This window comes from Meriones unguiculatus, chromosome 12, assembly GCF_030254825.1.
Source record: "Meriones unguiculatus strain TT.TT164.6M chromosome 12, Bangor_MerUng_6.1, whole genome shotgun sequence".
Lineage (NCBI taxonomy): Eukaryota > Metazoa > Chordata > Mammalia > Rodentia > Muridae > Meriones > Meriones unguiculatus.
This window is the reverse complement of record NC_083360.1, coordinates 28,585,851-28,603,489: the sequence shown is the minus strand read 5'-3', so window position 1 is coordinate 28,603,489 and position 17,639 is coordinate 28,585,851. Positions and strand designations below refer to the sequence as shown.

Here is a 17,639-nt window from a genome sequence, read left to right as displayed (position 1 = left end):
TTTGAATTTGAGATTCCCCCAACCTCATACGGCTCGTAATGGCATGTGGTGGCCATCACAGCACAGGATGGCACAGTCCTACCTAGCCTAGGAGGTCCCAACTCTGGGAGAGGAATTAGCATGGGTGATGTGATACTGAGGCTTATCCTGAACATGAGTACCAGCTGGGCTGGGCCCCCTATTCCTGTGATGTTCCTGGTGTGATTCACTGGCTCATATGTCACCTTCTGTGTCCTGAGGATTGAAGGTCACAAGTGAGGCCAGCAGATTATCTTTAGGGACCCCTGCTTGTTGTCACCTGCCAAGTCCTGTCTCTCTATTGGCAGCATCACGGGCCATGCCCTCCCCTGGCCTGGCTGAGTGCGTGACGAGGCTGTGCTGTGTCTGTTACAGGCTTCCCTTATTCCAAACCTGACACTCTCCCAGGAACCAGGAAGGATGGCCTGGACCTCCGGGTAGGTACTTGGACCCTCTCTACCTGTGGGACACTAACCATCACTTGCTGCCTACCTGCACTGGTTCCCATAGCTTTGTGACCTTACAGCCAAAAGAGGTGGCAGTCCTGCTTGCCCACCTGCCTCTGCCTGATGCTCTTCCCAGAAGCTGCTGCTGTAGCCTTTTCCATGTCACCAATGACAAGGCCGCACTGGCCATACTCTGGCTCCTCTCTGCTGTGCCCCAGAATCCAAAGAGTCCCCAATGTGTAAGGCAGGAGAGATGTTGTCACCCAGAGATTAGGGCTGCTTTGAGATGCTCTTCAGGCCTACCTCCTTCCCTGTGGCCAGAGCCAGCCAAGTCTAAAATGTTCCCATGTCAATGGAGCCATACCCATCCATGCCACTATCACGTGATCTGTGGTCCCTGAGAATGTGCCCGTATCCCCTTCACCATCTTAAGACACATGAATGCAAGTGCAATTGGCCGTCAGCCTGACTCCCCAAAAAGAGGCTGGCTTGTGCCCTGGTCCAGTGCACTTTCTGAGGAGCCTATAGCCATGTTGGCCCTCAATGAAGATCTCTAGGCGAAGGTGCCCTAATGATCCAGAACCCCCAAGTCTAATGTAAGCATACAACCCCAGGAAAACCTCCAGCACCTCGGAAAACTTTCCCAGTGTCAGGAAGTTTGTATATAAATCAAGACAATTTACTTCTCAAAAGAATGAAATGAGAAGGGTGTGTGTGTGTGTGTGTGTGTGTGTGTGTGTGTGTGTGTGTTGGTGGAATGGTCTTATCCAAGTGGGAATTCAGCGCCAACTGTCTGGATTATTTTTCTCTCTGTGGGACACTCCTATGACCAAGGAGGCATCTCCAGGGCCTTCAGGCATCCTTTGGGACTAGCCATTGTCTTCACCACCTTCTCTGATTTACCATGATTTTGTGTAGGATTCAGCTTCAAGGTATCCCCATATAGGCACCTCTGCATGGATGGAACATAGAGGATTCGCTTTCCCTCCCATTAACCTTTCTTCCTGCTCTGGAATGGACCTTGCACGTTGCATGCTTCTTTGAGTTTTTTCCAATGGAATGTGTCTTCCATAGGGAGAGCAAAGGGGAAAGAAACAGGATTCCTCTAATGCCAAATGTTAAAACTTCTACTTAGTGTTGGAGGATCAAGGGGCTGTGGGAACCCTGTTTCTCTAGAAGGCTCTTTTTACCTGGAATAGTTGCTGTCTAAGTAAGGAGCCCATTGGTACCAGTGTCCCGGCTGGACCTAGCTAATATTTCTGCCCCCACATTCAAATCAGGTCCTGGGAGTTTTCTTGGTGAATAAGAGAAAAGTAAGGCCCTGGGCTGTCTGCATGCCCAGCCTGTGTCAGTGGGCCTTCCATGAGGACACCTAGAAGGCAATCCCCTGGGAGAGCCTCAGCTTGACTGTTGGCAAGCTTCTGTGTCTGTAAGGGTCATGGTCTCCACCAGCTTTTCCTAGTCCAGTTGAGAATAGGTGATCCTGACCCCGGTAGGTCCATTTTCCTTCTAGAACTATTATGAGCATCACCATAAGTCTCTGTGGGACTGAGAGGCAGACCTTATGTGAACCCGGAAGGGGAGAGTGAGCAGTCTGAAGTGCCTTGGACTTCAGAGCTGCCAAAGGTGGAGTCAGTCTATCCTCACAAGGGAAGTTCTGACTTTCCTCTTGCCTCTTGCCCCCCGCCATGCTCCTGCCCATTCTCACTCCCACCAATACTCGTGTATACTTCCATGCCTCCCCAGCAGAAGGCTGGCTAGCCAGTAATCTGAGCAGCCCTTTACAGACACGCCCAGCAGTTCAAATCTGCTCTTCTCTCTAGGTTCCTGCAGGTACTTGCCCACAAACCCTTGCCAGTGACCTGCAGTGCCTCACTGGGTACTTTGCTACCATGAAGGAGTCTTATGTGTGTGTGTGTGTTGGGGTCTCTAAGTCAAAGCTCAGATTCAATGAGACCTTTTGGATTTTTTTCAAAAGAGAAAGAGGCCTCAGGACAATGTTCTATCAAAAACAAACAAATAAAGACACTGTATGAGAAAAGCTACCGAAGCATCAAACAAATGTCCTGATAGTGAAGGGTAGATAGTCATGATCATAACCATTTTATAGTTTCCCTCATCTGAAAGGGCAGAAGTTGTCCTGAATCTTGTTCCAAGAGGAGTTTGTCACAAGGATCTAGTGACCCCTAGCATCGTACATGCCAAAGGTCATGAGAATGTCCTGTTACCCATACCTACCACAGGAGGATGATAGTCGTAGGCAAACCACCTGATCCAGGTCTCCCTGTGAATGCGGCAGCAGTGATTAACATGTGTCACCTGTCCTAAGAGAACAGTGACTGGCCACCTGAAGGGTTTTGTGGTTGCTCTCTGGAAGAAGTCTCACTTGGAGAAATGCTGGTGTTACCTGTGAACAGACTGAATTCCAGCATTAAAAACAAAAACAAAAACCAAAAAAAAAACAGACCATCAGATTGGGTTAAAAAAATAGCATTTTCATATTGTGTTATTACAAGATACACACTGAAAACACATTCTTCAACAATTAGAAATAAGAAGAAAGAGAAGCTAACATCACAAAACAGAGGCAGGAATAGTGACTTTATGACAGTGAAATCAAATTTCAAATAAAAAACACAGGAAAAGGGAGCAGGAATGCAGAGTGCCAGTGTCCTGGGCTTTAGTGAAGCAGTAAGAGAACTCAGAAACTTAAATGCACCAACACAGCAATCACTGCTTATGGAGGTGCCTCACATGTTCTTGAAATCAAACCTAGTAAACAAGGTTTACAAATAGGAGTCTACAAAAGTAGACCAAAACTACAAAGTAATTTACTCACAAGCATAACTCAATAAATGCAAAAATGTACACCAGTTGAATGAATCCAGTTCTCATGTGTTCATAAAACTCCAAAAGTGTTTATGTCAGCTAAGCATGGTGACATGCTTAATCCTAGCCCTTGGTAAGCAGAGGCAGGCAGTGGGTTCAAGGACAGCCTGATCTATATAGGAAATTCCAGGACAGCCTAGGCTACATAGTGAGACCCTGTCTCAAAATAAATGTAAATTTATATATTTAAAGTGTTTATGTCAGGAGGCAGAGACAAGAGGACCAGGAGTTTAAGGCCAGCCTCAGCTACATGAGTTCAAGGCTAACCTGGGCTCCCCTAAGACCTGTCTCTGAAAGAGGCATGGGGGAGGGGTGGGTATATCTGTGACTATAGATCTTCATCTATGATCCTGGAAAGAGCATGTGTTTGAATTAGATAGCCTTGAATTCACAACCATCTTGAGGCAAATTATGTAACTTCCATAGTCTTTATTTCCTAGATCTAATGAGGGCAGGGGAACGTGATTCCTATATCTGACTGATAATGAGAACAGATATGGCTCTGAGATCTTTTCCTTGAGCTCTGGAGCATGATTTCCACTTGAGTCATGACTTCAAAAGCAAGCCCTCCTTCCCTCTTCCACACCAGCGTCTGCTGAGTGAGGCAACTCATTCCTATGTGGCTTTAGCGGGAACAACACAGCAGCCAGTGTGGGCAGCCATGATCTCATTCCTACTAGCAACCATCTTGGTTGCTGTAATCTTGGGAAAGCAAAGCACAAGGGGTTCAAACTCCCTACAGTCCTGTGAATTTTCTGTGTGAATTCAAGATGTCTGACCTCTCTGGGACTTGTCTGTAAAACCTGAGGGTTCTTCCCACTTTGTGGGGCGCAGCAAGGTTGGAGAATGTGTCAGGGGAGCTGATAAGTGCCCAGACAGGGAAGACAAATTCTGGTACCTCATTGAGAACTGCAAAGGAGATAGCCAGGGTGGGGGCCAGGCAGTGCAGCCGTGGGCTGGTTCTCACCCCTCAGCTCTGCTGCTGGTCCACACATACAGGTTAGCCCAAGACTTGCTTGCACTGAGTGGTCTGTAGAGCCACATGGATCATAGGCCCCACTCCTCCTGCTCCAGATCTGTTCCTCCATTTAGAGGGTGGCCCACTTCCCATCTCTCTTTCCTCAGACTTAGAAGCTGGAGGGAAGTTTGGTTTGCTTGGAGTTGTTGGCCTGGGTGATTGACTGAGTGTGATATAACATTCCAAACACTAGGTGGCGCCTTTCCTCCTTAACATCGGCCAGTCCTGCCTGCAAAAGTGGGGCAGAGGTGGTATGGCCTCACTTTGCACAAGAGGCTTCCTGATGGATGGGTGTGCCTGAGATGCTGCTCTGAGCCTGAGAGGATGTTCCCCATAGCCGTTTTTGAAAACTTCTAAGGGGGAAATGGTGGAGGTGAGAGGTCATGGAGAGTTATTGACTGATGCGAAGATCCCTGGCTAAGGATGCAGGGCTTAGGACCCACGAGGGCAAACTAGGGTGGAACGCTAAGATGGAGTGACTGAAAGACATCGTAAGTTACTAAAGTGGTGTTAGGAACCCAAGTCTGCTGGACTTGGTGGTGCACAGTTTTAATTCTAGCACTGGGGAGACAGAGACATGCAGATCTCTATGAGTTTGAGGCCAGTCTTGACTAGAGAGCAAGCTCAGGGCCAGCCAAGACATCTCAAAGAGCAAACAAAAAAAGAGGGGGTGGAGGTCGGGATGGGGAAGAAATCCAAATCCATGTCCAAAGTTTATGATAAGCCAAATATCAGAAATTTTAAGTAAAGGCCCTTTCCGACCTGCTTTTCACACTCACCCTCTCATGAGCCGGTCACAGCCTGCTGGATCCAGCCCTGAGGCAGGAGGGAGGTAACAGCTTATCTCTGGGCCTCCCGTTTGGCTTTCGGTGTGCGGGCTCTCTCTGCTCCCACATTTTATGGGGCTTGTAGCCTGCTCCCAGCTTGTCCCCCGCTTGTCGTCTGCTGTAAGGTCCGTCGGAAGCAGCTTTCCTTGTAACCATATCTGCAGGCAGAAAGTGTGGTACCTCTATATGCAGCGCTCTGCTGAAACGCAATCCCTGGGCCCAGTTTCAAAAACTCTGGCCAACAGCCCTGACCCTGTTTCAGCTCCTGGACTGTGCTGGGGACTGGGGTACGTCAGGCATTCCTCAGGGAGCTCGGCTCACCCCACAATTCTGGTGCAGGCAACAGATATGGCGGTGGCAGGAGTCACTCAGGATGAGGATGGAGCAGCCCTATAGGGGCTCAGTGCTCTTGGTGGTGGTAGGGACCCTATAGACAGCCGTAGCTTGTCAGAGTCAAGTGACAGTCAGCTGCCCCCTATCTACCACCAGCAACAGCTTCTTCAGTATTAATGTCAGAGTAAGGCCACTCTGTCTAGGGTGCCAGGGACTTTGTGAGGCCAGGATCCTTTTGTGAGCCTGGAGCTGTGGTGGTGCCTTTGGTGTCAGGAGAAGGCAGAGGACCCTCTTGTCTTAGAGCTTTGGGGTGCAGAGACATTGGCACTCCGGATTGTGTAGCTAGCTAGACACCAGGGAATCTAAGAATACAGTAGGAATGAGGCAGTGGCCAGTGACTGCCCCTTTGCTATCTTGTAGGCACACTTAGACTGGGGTGACTCCTGACTCTACCTAGAGCATGTGGACAGCAGAATGTAGTTACTTTTCACAAGGAGGAGCAGAGACACCACAGGCTATACCCATCATAGCACGAGTGCAGGAAAGGGCACTGAACTGTCCTGTAGGCCATGCCACCAGGCCAGCTACAGAGCAGAACTCAGGCATCTGAGCTCATTTTTAAATGTAGGGCAAAGCTAATCAGACAGGCAGGGTTTGAAGGCTTCTGAAGTAGGTATGAAAGCCAGTAGCCCACAGGTCAGGTATCCTGGATACTCACCTTCCAGAGTGCAGCTTTGCCATCTGTATGTCAAACAACATCCTTCCCCAGCCGTGTGAAGACCCAGGATGCATTGGGGCTGTCTCCCAGACCCCTACTGCCTGCCCTATGCAACCTGCCTCTTGCCGGCCTCTCTCTCTTTCTCTCTTCCAGAATGCCAACCAGGCCCCCTGTGGAGCAGACCCGGATGCCAGCTGGGGCACGCGAGGTATACACAGTGGGGACCCCTGTGGGTCTCTGGCTAGGCCAGAATCAGTAGCACATGTCTACCAGTCTCATTCCGAGACCACCCCTCCGGGACCTGCTGGCTGAAGGCGCTGCACCATAGACGAAGGGTCTCCGTGGGGGAGGAGGTGCCCGTTGACCCCTCAGCTCTCTCACCCTGCGCTGCAGGGGCCTGCCATGGCTTTGTAGTGCTATGCATCTCTTGGAATAGGACACAGAGGCAAAGCCAACAGCTTCCAGGGTCTGCGCTGAACTGTTTGAGCTGAACAGAGTCACACCCCATTTTTGCCCTCATTCATTACGTCTGCTGGCATGAGTGTGAGTGGCCAGAAGTTCCAGGGCACCCCAGCCTGCTCTTAAAGCAGTTACCCCAGTCTCTAGTCACCGAGCTGATGCTTCAGAGTCCCAAGTGGGAAGACCAAGGGCCTGCCTCATACAGGCCTCTTCCTTCCAGGATGATGTGAGGCCTGGATTCTAGTGGTCCTTCCTGTGTGTGTGTGGAGCCCCTGCCAACCACACCATGTTAGCTTCTGTAGGATGGTGGTGCCCTAAGTCTAAAGAAAACCCTTGTCAGAAGGAGCAGGGCAGAGCTTGGAGGTTTAAAATAGGCATGATGGAGAGGGGCTGGGCTGGTGGGTGGCAGAGTGCTTGCCTTGCGTAGGAGAACCCTGGGTTTGCTCCCAGCACCACGTAAAGCACATGGGATGGTGCGTACTGTAATGCCAGCACTTGGTATGGGAAGGCAGGAGATTCCAGAGTTCAAGATCACCCTCAGCTGTGTACTAAGTTCAAGGCTAGCCTAAGCTCAGTGAGACCTTGTTTAAAAACAGAGAGAGAGAGAAGAGAAAAGGAAAAGAAGATAGTAGAGGTAGGGGACTGGGGCAGAGGGGTGGAGGGATACATATTTGTAAATATGTCAGACTCCACAACACCCCTTGGAAAGTTTTTCTTGGGTAACCCATTGCAAATCTGGGAAAATTGAAACTGATGTCTTTATTGGAGTATCCCAGAACACCAAGAAAGACAACTCCCATCCTAGGACCACAGTGCTGCTACCCAGCTTCCAGCATGGCCTCCAGCCTCCTGGCCATGCCTCCTGCTCTCAGTTTGCTGTGGGACACCCTTGGTCCCTCCTTGAAATCCCAAACCAGAGCCATATGAAGGCTGCCCAGGGGACCAGAGACAAAGCATGGCCCAGCTGACTAGGGGTGGGGGTTGCCCAGGAAGAGGCTTGCTCCCATCCTGGGTGTGGATTCTTGTGTTCCTAAACCAGCCCCATGGTCTCTGCTCTTTTCTTACAGAGTACAAGGTAAGGGGACACCTGTACTAGCTGACCTCTCCCACCGCACTGCACCTGACCAGGTTAAAAGTTCCCTTTTGTTGCATATTCTCTATGAAATGCACGTGTCCGAAGCCCAGACAAGTATGTATCCGGGTTTGCCTTTTGGTCAGGCCAGGGGTACTTGCCTTTCAGGATAACCTTACGGTGTCTTCCCTGCAGATATATCCCTATGACTCCCTCATCGTAACAAACCGAATCCGTGTGAAACTACCCAAAGATGTGGACCGGACGCGGCTGGAGGTAAGGCAAGAAGTAGGGAGGTGTCTGTGGAGACTCTGCAGACCTCAGCCACAAGGTCAAGTACACACACACACACACACACACACACACACACACGTATGCACCAGGAGGGGGTGCCATTGTGCTGACAGCGCAGGGCTCAGAACCAGGGATCCAGGAATCCTCAGAGGCCAAGGAACATGGTCACAGACCCAACTATGCCGGCTTTGACTTGTGGGTAGCATGGTGCACTAAGGGGCCCATCGTAGTCCCATCCCAGGTGCTGCTGTGAAAGGGTGGGCCAGCTTGAAGGAAAAGCTTCTGTTGACTGAGAACGGGGGGAGTCTCTCCGAGAAAGACAAGTGTGTGCCATGCAGCTGCTGTCAGCTGGTGCCTTCTGTCCAGGAGAACACACCTGGTTAAGCACTCACTCCATGTCAAGGCTAAAGTGCCCTGTGCCATGCCTCGCTGTTCCTTCAAAACCACGCAACAGTCAGCAACGTGAGTGGGGGGATTCCCCTCTTGAGCCTTTCCCATAGATGCTGCCTTCCCGCGCCTCTTGCTGCCATGAGGGCACCTCCAAGCTTGTGAGGCAGAGGCTGTCTCCTGCCTGTGTCCCTTGCAAACACTAGACCCTGTCTGACCTTCTCATGAGGCAGTGGCATCATGTGTGGCCAGGAAGAGGAGCAAGAGAAATAGATATAGTCAACAGGTCGGGCTTTGGATGGTTGGCAACGCAGAGACTCATGTAGATTCACAAAGAGGTAGCCTGTGAAGTGGGACATATGGGCCAGTCAGGGCTTTCCCAGGCAACAGAGCAGGACAGTGTGAGTGAAGCATCTATTCAGAGCCTGTGAGGTGTGACCCTGGCAGGGACAGCACCATTGCTAGGCACTGGCTTTCCTGGGCTGGCAAGTTATGCACACTTGAGCCTTCATCTCTACTTAGGATGAGAACCAAGAGCTGCTTGAGAAAATCATTGTGCAGTCAGAGCTCATATGGAGGTCTTTTCCCAGGGCCTGGAAAACAGCAGTCCCACTGCACAGGGAGATGACAGCAGGAAGGACATGAGGCAGCCATGGTTGCTGCATGGGGAGGTCTCTCTCTTTAGAGTACTGGTGCCTTCCCCTGGAAATCAATGGGCTCACATGACTGAAGGGCCCCTTTGGGGATGGCTGGATCAGGGACTACACAGTATTTCACATTCCCAGTGACTGAGTTTCCTCTCTACTGGTTCGAGGGAGACACTGGCCACCCATCCAGAGCTCAAGGTCTCTGGGGGAGAGAGCCATCATTCTTATCTGTCCTCATGCAATCCACACTGAGCCTCTGGGTGGTCATGACCCCACCCCATTCCAGAATCGACCAGTTCTACCCAAAGCATATAATGTCCTGAGCTCACCTGGAGTTAAGGGTTGGGGGTGGGGTGCTGGTGCCACCCGAGCTGGAAAGGTCCAGGTCATTCCTGGCAGAAACTGAGACCTGCTACCTGAGATGGAAAGAGGGCTGCTGGGCAACAGGCAGGTGACAAGTGTCCACCACAGAGAGGGTCAGGGAGGGGACAGTACAGCCTTGCAGAGCACAGCAAGATCTCAAACGAGGAGTCAGTTCAGTCAGTCCATATGGTGCATTCCTGTTGCACCATCCAAGGATTCACAGAGCCAAAAGCTCGGGTTAGCAGGATGCTTGGAGCTCACTGCCAATGAGGAAAGGCCGCTGAAGCACTCTTGTGTATTTTGACGTGTGTATCATCTGTGGGAAGGGCAAGAAAGCTGGCTTGGCCAGGAAGCTGTGTTGGATTGACAGGGTAGGGGGAGGCTGGAGGCCACTTAGGGGCAGGGCTCTGCCCGAGGTCTTGGAGTCTCCTAGGCCTCAGGAGTCCTTTGCCTGAGTGTCGGATGTTACATTGGGCTTCTCCACAGGCGGTAGCAGCATCAGTGGCCCGTAGCTGGGTGTCCTGGGCTCTGGCTGAGCTGGGCTTGTAATTGGTGGGCTCATGGCTGAGAGCACCCTTTATTCCTGCTGTATAGAGGGGGCGCTGCTGGCCATTGGCAGCTCATTGGTCAGGACCACCCTAGAGGACTTCTATTTGCTGTGTGTCTTGGATCTTTATAAGGTGTGTCCTTGTGGGTCACTAGGGGTTCTTGGACTAACTGCTTCACCCTGAGATACTGCTCTGAGCTCAGATAACATGAGTAGCTCTTCTTTTCCTTCAAGCTCAGCCAGCCTCAAGAACTGAAACAGCTACCATAGTGGAGCAAATGTCCTTTCTTCCTTATCTGCTCGGGGACAGGGATGTGGTCCTGAAGGGGGTGGGACGGGGCTTTCTTGCAGGAGCAGACACCCCTCATACACATACACACTCTGTGTTTGTATCATTGGAGAGAGCTGTAGTTTATAGTGAAACTGTTTATAACTTGTAAAAATCCAGAGGGCCTCAAATAGGAATGGGAGATGGGAAAGCCTTCTGGAAGTCTCCAGTGGCATCTCTTCAGGGTGGGCAAGCTTCCACAAATCTCTCTTGTACAATTCTGGCAGTAACTGAGTTGTCTTTCAAGAAAAGGGGGCTCACTGTATACTCAACACCCACCCGCAAAGACTCTTTTGGTGCCAATTTATGGCATTCTGTCCCCAACGGCCAAGTAGCCACATGCAGGCTGGCTTCCTGTAGGTCCTATGGACAGGGTTGTCACTCACAGGCTCATTGGCTGAGCTTGTCACGTGGCATCACTTGCTGCAAGGCAGGCTGGGAAGTGAAATCAGCCATGTGCCGGAAGAGGCTTTGGGAGTAGTGGGCAGCAGATGGAGTCCTCTGTGGCTCTGCAGGCTTTGTCCCCTGACTGCTGACTGTCATCATCATCAACACTCAGTGTCACAGTTCTTGGCCAAGTGTCCCAGTCACTTATAGACAAGGGTACTGACTGTGACCCCACGGAAGTCTTTGAGCAAAAGTCAGACTTGAGCGATGCCCTGGTAGAATCAGTTTTATATGGGAGAGAGGCATCCATCAACTGATTATTCAAATGAGTTTGTAGGCCGGCCTTAGTGCTCTGAAGAACAGGAACCTAGGCCTCTTGTTTCGAATGAGCAGATGATAGTGGTGTAGTAACTGTACTTGTGTGTGTGTGTGTGTGTGTGTGTGTGTGTGTGTGTGTGTGTCAGAGTGTGTGAGGGTTTTGTTAGAAGGCGATATGTGCAAAGGCCAGGGAGCAGAAGGGAACCTGAGCTATTTGAGGAAGCAGACCCAGAAGGAACCTATAAGACTGGACCTGAGCAGGTGAGGGAAGGCTAGACCAGACCTCACAGGGCCCTAGGCTGTGCTAAGCAGTTTGGGGTTTAGCCCAGTGACAGTGGCATCTGAGGTAGGTTCGTAGTCAGCAACGTGACCCGCAGCTGTCTTGCGGAGCTCAGAGTGGTTGTGGATAAACAGGGATGTATGAGTCATCTTGAAAGTCTGATGGCAACTTAGATAGGGGTAGCATGACTGCGGGTGAGAGATGGATGGATTCAGGCAGTGTTTGGAAAGTCATGGGTGCAGATCTTAAATTAAACATGGACAGTGCCTGTAGGCAGGGCATTCCAGACTTGACTTTGGACAGCCTGGGTAGGATGGAATGTGGTAGTCTCCCAGAAGAGCGGAGTGCACTGAGACCAGTAGTGATGGCATTTGTGGCACATCCTGGCAGCAGTTAAAGGTTCCACACAGGGCCCAGTTTTGCGGTGTGTGATGAAGGTCAGTGATTTGTGTTCCTGTTGTGAAAGTCTTCTTTGACTCTGCAGGGGGTCAGGTGCGTCCATGATGTCGGTACATGGAGCAAAGGCCAGGTCTCTATACTTAGATAAGGGGTTCTTTGTTCTGAAAGATCTAAAGTGCCTGCTTTCCAGATGGATCCAGGCCTTTGTGTGTTCTTAGTGCTTGAGTTCTGAGGGCCTGTTGGGCCCAGAGTTCCCAGTCCAAGGGTTGGAAACTCTGTTGGCTTCAGATGGAATGACATGCCCTAATCTGAGCCATTTCCTTCATGCCCTGCCCTGTGCTCATCAAAGATGTCATTGTCTTGCTTCCAAGATTGCTGCCATCCCTGATGGTATCATGGGACTTGGAGTCAGTGTGAGCTGATGTGAATCCTGTCTCTGCTATGTCTACCTGTGTGGCTGTAGACAAGTAACTTGACCATTCTGAGCCCAACCTCTCACCAGTTAGGTGATAAGGGTTTCACCTCTGGACAATTGCAAGTATGTAAGTAGAGGCTTAGAAATACTTAATTGAGCACCTAGAGTGTTAAACAGCAGGTGGACACCTGTATGCACCCCATTCACCAACCTGAGTGACAGCCCGGAGATACCGAGCTTGCCATGGAGAGGGGCTAGGGAAGTGGTCCAAAATGATGATTACTGAAAACAGGAAGAGGTAGTGCTACTGCGTACATGGATGCAGGACAGTGCTGTCAGCAGTGAGAGTGTTTTCATGGTGTCTCGTGTGGCAATACAGTCATAGACAGCATGGACATGACTGAGAGACACTGAGTGCTGCTGTCTCTCCTGTGTGCCGGCTCCATTCTGAGCACATGGCACATTTAATACTCCTTCCCAAGCTCCATGAGGCATCCAGATGTCTTTCAGGGCCCCATGGCTCCCAAGAGGCAGATATAGGATTCAACACTCAGAGCCATTCTGCTAGCCTGACTTCAAGATCAATTACAATATGGAGATGAATTGCCAAAAACACCTGTCTTTAAATAGCTTTTCTCATATATTTTCTCATAGCTATGAAGACTGACACACAGACCTTAGAAACATGCATTCTTATGCATCCACGCAAACACGCAGACATACATAAGCTCTCATGTGCAGGGGCGTAACACATGCCAACGCGAATTTACAGAGGAGAGCTTCACAAATCATTGGCACTTCTGCAATGGGGTTGGGGGAGTGACTTGGGAGGCTGAGCTCTGCAGTAGGCTCACTCCCTCTCCTTTGGTTCTTCCAGCCTTCGGTCCCTTGACTGAGGCCCACTCACATTTTCTAGGGTAAACATCTTCTCATAGACAGCTATTGATGATAGCCGTGCCCACAAAACACCTTTGTGGCAGCAAATAACCAATGTTTGACCAAAGCTCCAGCCCTGGGGCTTGGAAGCATTGATATATCCAATGTATATCAAAAAAAGGAGGGTGAGATGCTGGAGAGGCACCTGCCTTCAAGAGGCTATGTGGCCATGTTGATGTATCACTCAAAGTTTGATGGCTTTTGATTTGGGGCTCTGAGTTCTTCCTGGTGGGGACGGCCAGGTCCTGCTGACAGGGCAGAGGCTACTGTAGAGGGCCTGTGGTTTCCCTGGTGGTCCTCACATGCCCTGAGGCTGTGCGTTTGCGGGTTCGGTAAACCCGAGGGGACTGAGAAGCCGCTCCTCAGAGCTGTTGTGTGAGGCAGAGGTGAGAGTGACAGGCCAGCCATGCTCAAAGGACAGGCTACATTATAATGCAATAGCAAGAGATCTATCAGGACTGTTCTTGCTATCCCAGGCAACCATGAACAAGGCCAGGATCCGTATCAGTATTAACAGCTGGGCCCAATACTAAATGCTGACTGGCACCGACTCCATGAATCTGTGCCCAAAGCTTCAGGAGGGGACCCTTGGTACAGATGTTCAGACGGCCTCTCAGCAACCAGCTCAGTCATTCAGCCCCACCCACAGAGGTGCTGGTGCTCATACTCTTGACCACTCCAACTCAGGAGCTGGCCTCAGGGACTCAGAATGACTTGCTTGGGGTCAGATGGCAGAGCCAAGGGGAGGGAGGTTTTGTGTCATGGCCTGGGCCTGGCTTGGCCTCTTTGCTGCATGGCCACCTGTCTTGGGGTTCCTATTGCTGTGATAGGCCACCATGTCCAAAGCAACTTGGGAAAGAAGTGTTTATTTGGCTTACGCTTCTATATCGCTGTTCATCATGGAAGGAAGCCAGGACAGGAACTCAAGCAGGGCAGGAACCTGGAGGCAGCAGCTGATACAGAGGCCATGGATGGGTGCTGTTGACTGTTTTGCTCTCCATGGCTTGCTCAGCCTGCTTTCTTATAGGATCCAGGACCGCCAGCCCAGCCATGGTACCACCCACAGTGGTCTAGGCCCTCCGACATTGATCACTAATTAAGAAAGTGCCCCACAGGCTTGCCTACAGGTTCATCTTATGGAGACATTTTTCTGGATTGAGGATCCCTCCTCTCATATGACTCTAGCTTGTGTCGAGTTGACATAAAGCCATATAGCACACTACCCCTTAGCTTTCTCAGCCTGGAGATGGGCACTGAACACAGCGCTCCTTCTGAGTGGTTGTCACAGTTTTAGTACGTGGTAAACGAGGCAGCTGACCTGAATGAGTCTACAGAAGGCTCCAAGCAGGCAGGAACCTATCGCAGGGCGTGGTTACTGAATTTAGCCACGAGAGGTTTTGCCAGTGGGAGTCAGGAGTTGAGGGTGCTGTGGCAGCTCCATACCAGTCCCTGTGCGTTCCTACCAAGACTGTCCTCTTAGGCTTGTTTCTTTTGCTGTAAAGAGGCCCTTAGTAGCTGTCCTGCTTCAGTAGAGAGCCACAGAGAAAAGGCATGTTGCTACACAGTTGTCAGCAGATTTCTAGGGCAAAAGCCCCAGAGCAACAGAGTCACAGCAGACAAGGCCTAGTTAGTATGGCCATTCAGTGGTGGAATGAGACAAAGGTCAGCTAGCAGCTGCTTTGGGAGAATGAAAAAACAAGCATCCCAGCTATTTCAGGCACTGACGTGAACTTTTGCCACAAAGAGAGGAAGAACGGGGCCATGATGAGAGGGGTGCAGAGTTATTCAGCATCCTGGTCCAGCGGTGGCCTGGTTGGTCACTGTCTCACTTCTAGTTCTGGGAGGGGTCAGAAATTCTTAATGCTTGAGGGACAAGAAGGTTCCTGTGAGGCAAGATCCCTGAAGGTTCCTGTTGGGGGTTAGGGAAGAGTATGAATTCATCATGGGTGTGTACCCTGTGAGTCTTTGTTATTTCTGAAACCCAAGGTGACTGCAGGTTGAGAACAAGGACTGGAGACATTCAGGCTCCTTTTCTCTCTGGAATGGGACACTGTAAACACTGACTGAGACGCCTCGCTTTTATCTTTGCATGAGTCATCCTCTAAGGGACAGAGATAAGCTCGGTGTCTGTACGTGGCTAAACCTAAGTACAGAGTTAAGTAGGACTTGGACCCAAGGGACAGACACAAAATGCAGGCAGAGGTTCTAGGCCTCCGCACCGCCGTTAGGACAGGGGACGCAGGAGGAGCCAGTGTTTCTCAGAGCAAAGTCAGCTTCTCAGGTCCTGTTTCAAATGCCACTGATTGTCTCTCCCTTTTCCTTGTCTGAAGAGACACCTGTCACCTGAGGAGTTCCAAGAAGTGTTTGGGATGAGCATTGAGGAGTTTGACCGCCTGGCCCTGTGGAAGAGGAATGACCTCAAGAAGAAAGCCTTGCTGTTCTGACAGCGCCAACGTCTTACCAGGAGCCTGTTGTGGGGCAAAGCTGCAGGACCCCACTGGCTCCCCCAAATCCTCTCCTGTACCTTGCTCTGCTTCTCTGTGCCAGTGGGGCAGGGGGGTGCCTGCAGGAGGCAGGGTGGGGCCAGGCCCTGAGGAGCATCCAGCAGGCATGGTCCCTTGTGTAGCAAGGATGCTCCCGCCCGTAGTTTAGGGCCAGGTGCCAGCTTGACCCTCTCCTTCGCGCCACAACTTGGCATCAGGGCAGTGCTGCGGCCAGCTATCATAGGAGATGGGGCAGAGCATTCAGCCAGCCCAGCACCTTTCCAGCACCTTTCCAGCACCTTCCCAGCACCTGATGTGCCCACAGCTGTGCTAGGATTTGGGGCACAGAGCTGGGAGGAGGGTGAGAGGCTTGACACAGCAGGAATGGTAAGTGTGAGGCTCCTCAGAACATGAACAGTATGCAGGCAGGCTGGCATGCTGAGGCAGGGGAGCCAGGGCGATGTCTGAGAGGCAGTGGGACTGTGTTTCTTGCAGTTAGTGTGACAGATCTTTTCTGGGGAATGAATGTCGGCCTGACAGGGTGCCCCCGAACAGTGCTCTGTGTACTGTGCCCTTCTTCCAAATCACCCCCTTAGTTGCCTAAATGATATCTTTCAACTTACACAGAAGTTTTTATTTTATTAAAAAGTATCGCTTCCGTACACATAAGAAGACATATATGCAGAGTTTAGTTTCACGGTCCCTCAGAAGGGGAGCGCCTCCGCCTTACACCCCCACCGTGCAGGCCTCTGTGCTTCCAGTCCTTGGTGTTCCTCAGAGACAGGAGCCCATCTGTTTCCCTTTGTCCCTGCTCCTCTGTATGTGTCACACAGACAGCCCCAAAGACAGACTCGCTCGGTAGTGCGGTTTGTAAATACATGTGAAACGTATCTGTCTGCTTTTTAACTCACCGTCATTTCCCCAAGTCTCAAAAAGAAGTGCGCCCCTGGTGGCCAAAATCCTGGAATAAAGGTTTCCCCATTGTGGCCATGTCTCACACAAACCTACCTGACCAGTCTTCCTGATAAAGACACCAACTGTAGCCCCCACAACTCAAAATGTGCATGCTCAGGAACCATGCTGTCGTCACACAGAGCCCTGACACAGGCACTGAATGTGGAGGGAGAGTTGGAGGACTAGTGATGGTGCCTCTTCCAACCTGGGTGTCCAGAAGTGGGGGCTAACAGGGACCCTGGGGACGGGTGCAAAAGAGTGCCTCGGCTGCAGGACACGTGGACACTGTGGTCCTGGGTGACTCTAGCTGTCCTCTCCTCTGGGTTGTCCTTCTCAGTTTCTCACATCCCAGGACATGTTGAGTTTCGTTTTGTGCTGGTTCTCACCAGCCTGGCTGGGCCGTGGAGGGGAACTTTTGGTACTTAATCTGCTTCCTGTCACTTAGCAGTCTGGACCTGTGCGACTGGAAACCCCCACCTCCTCACTCATGAGGTGTCATGTCATATCTGCTCCCCAGAACACCTGGGAAAATAAACGGTGACACACTGTAACTTGTGAAAGGACAGAATGTGTTCAAGCATGCTTGGTTCAGGAGGCACGGGCAGGGTGTGTTCATGGAGCAGGCCAGGCCACCCTCCAGGGGAGGCACTCTTGCTTCATCCAGAGGTGGCCATGAGGGCTGGAGCCTTGGCTCCGTCAACATTAGCGAGCCAGCGTAGTGCCAACAGCTGGCATCTGCCTGTCCTGGGCAGGATGAGGGGCTGCTCTGTGGTAAAAGAGTAAAGGGGTCCCCAATGCACCCCTAGATGCCAGGGCATGCCTTCTAGAGAAGGTGCTCAGGCTCGGTCTTGAAAGATGGAGGGTCTCTTCGGCATGACACGGGAGGGCACCCCAGGCAGATGGAACAGTGAGGCAGGGTGCTGAGGCTGTGAACACCCTCATATATTCTGGAAGCTCTGGTGTCTGGAAGTGGCTGAGCATCAGGCTGGGGAAAGGGCTGACAAGAAAGAAAAGAACCCCAGCGGGGATCTTCAGGGGAGGACTAGCATCATCCAGGGTTAAACACGTGACAATCTGTAATCTTGTACCAATATCTGACAGTTCTGTTGAACTCAGTGTTT

At 51.2% G+C, this 17,639-nt stretch overlaps 1 protein-coding gene across 11 annotated transcripts in view; it reads left to right on the top strand.

Moving 5' to 3' along the window:
* Ablim2 (actin binding LIM protein family member 2) overlaps positions 1–16,567 on the top strand; it is a 120,064-nt gene extending 103,497 nt beyond the window's left edge. For all 11 annotated transcript variants that reach the window (XM_060365438.1, XM_060365447.1, XM_060365445.1 and 8 more), the window contains 4 exons: positions 394–455; positions 6,403–6,457; positions 7,776–8,056; positions 15,412–16,567. In XM_060365438.1, the coding sequence (XP_060221421.1) occupies positions 394–455; positions 6,403–6,457; positions 7,776–7,804 (146 nt within the window). In that variant the 3' untranslated portion in view covers positions 7,805–8,056; positions 15,412–16,567. The remainder of the gene's footprint in view (positions 1–393; positions 456–6,402; positions 6,458–7,775; positions 8,057–15,411) is intronic.
* Positions 16,568–17,639: the final 1,072 nt, after the last annotated feature.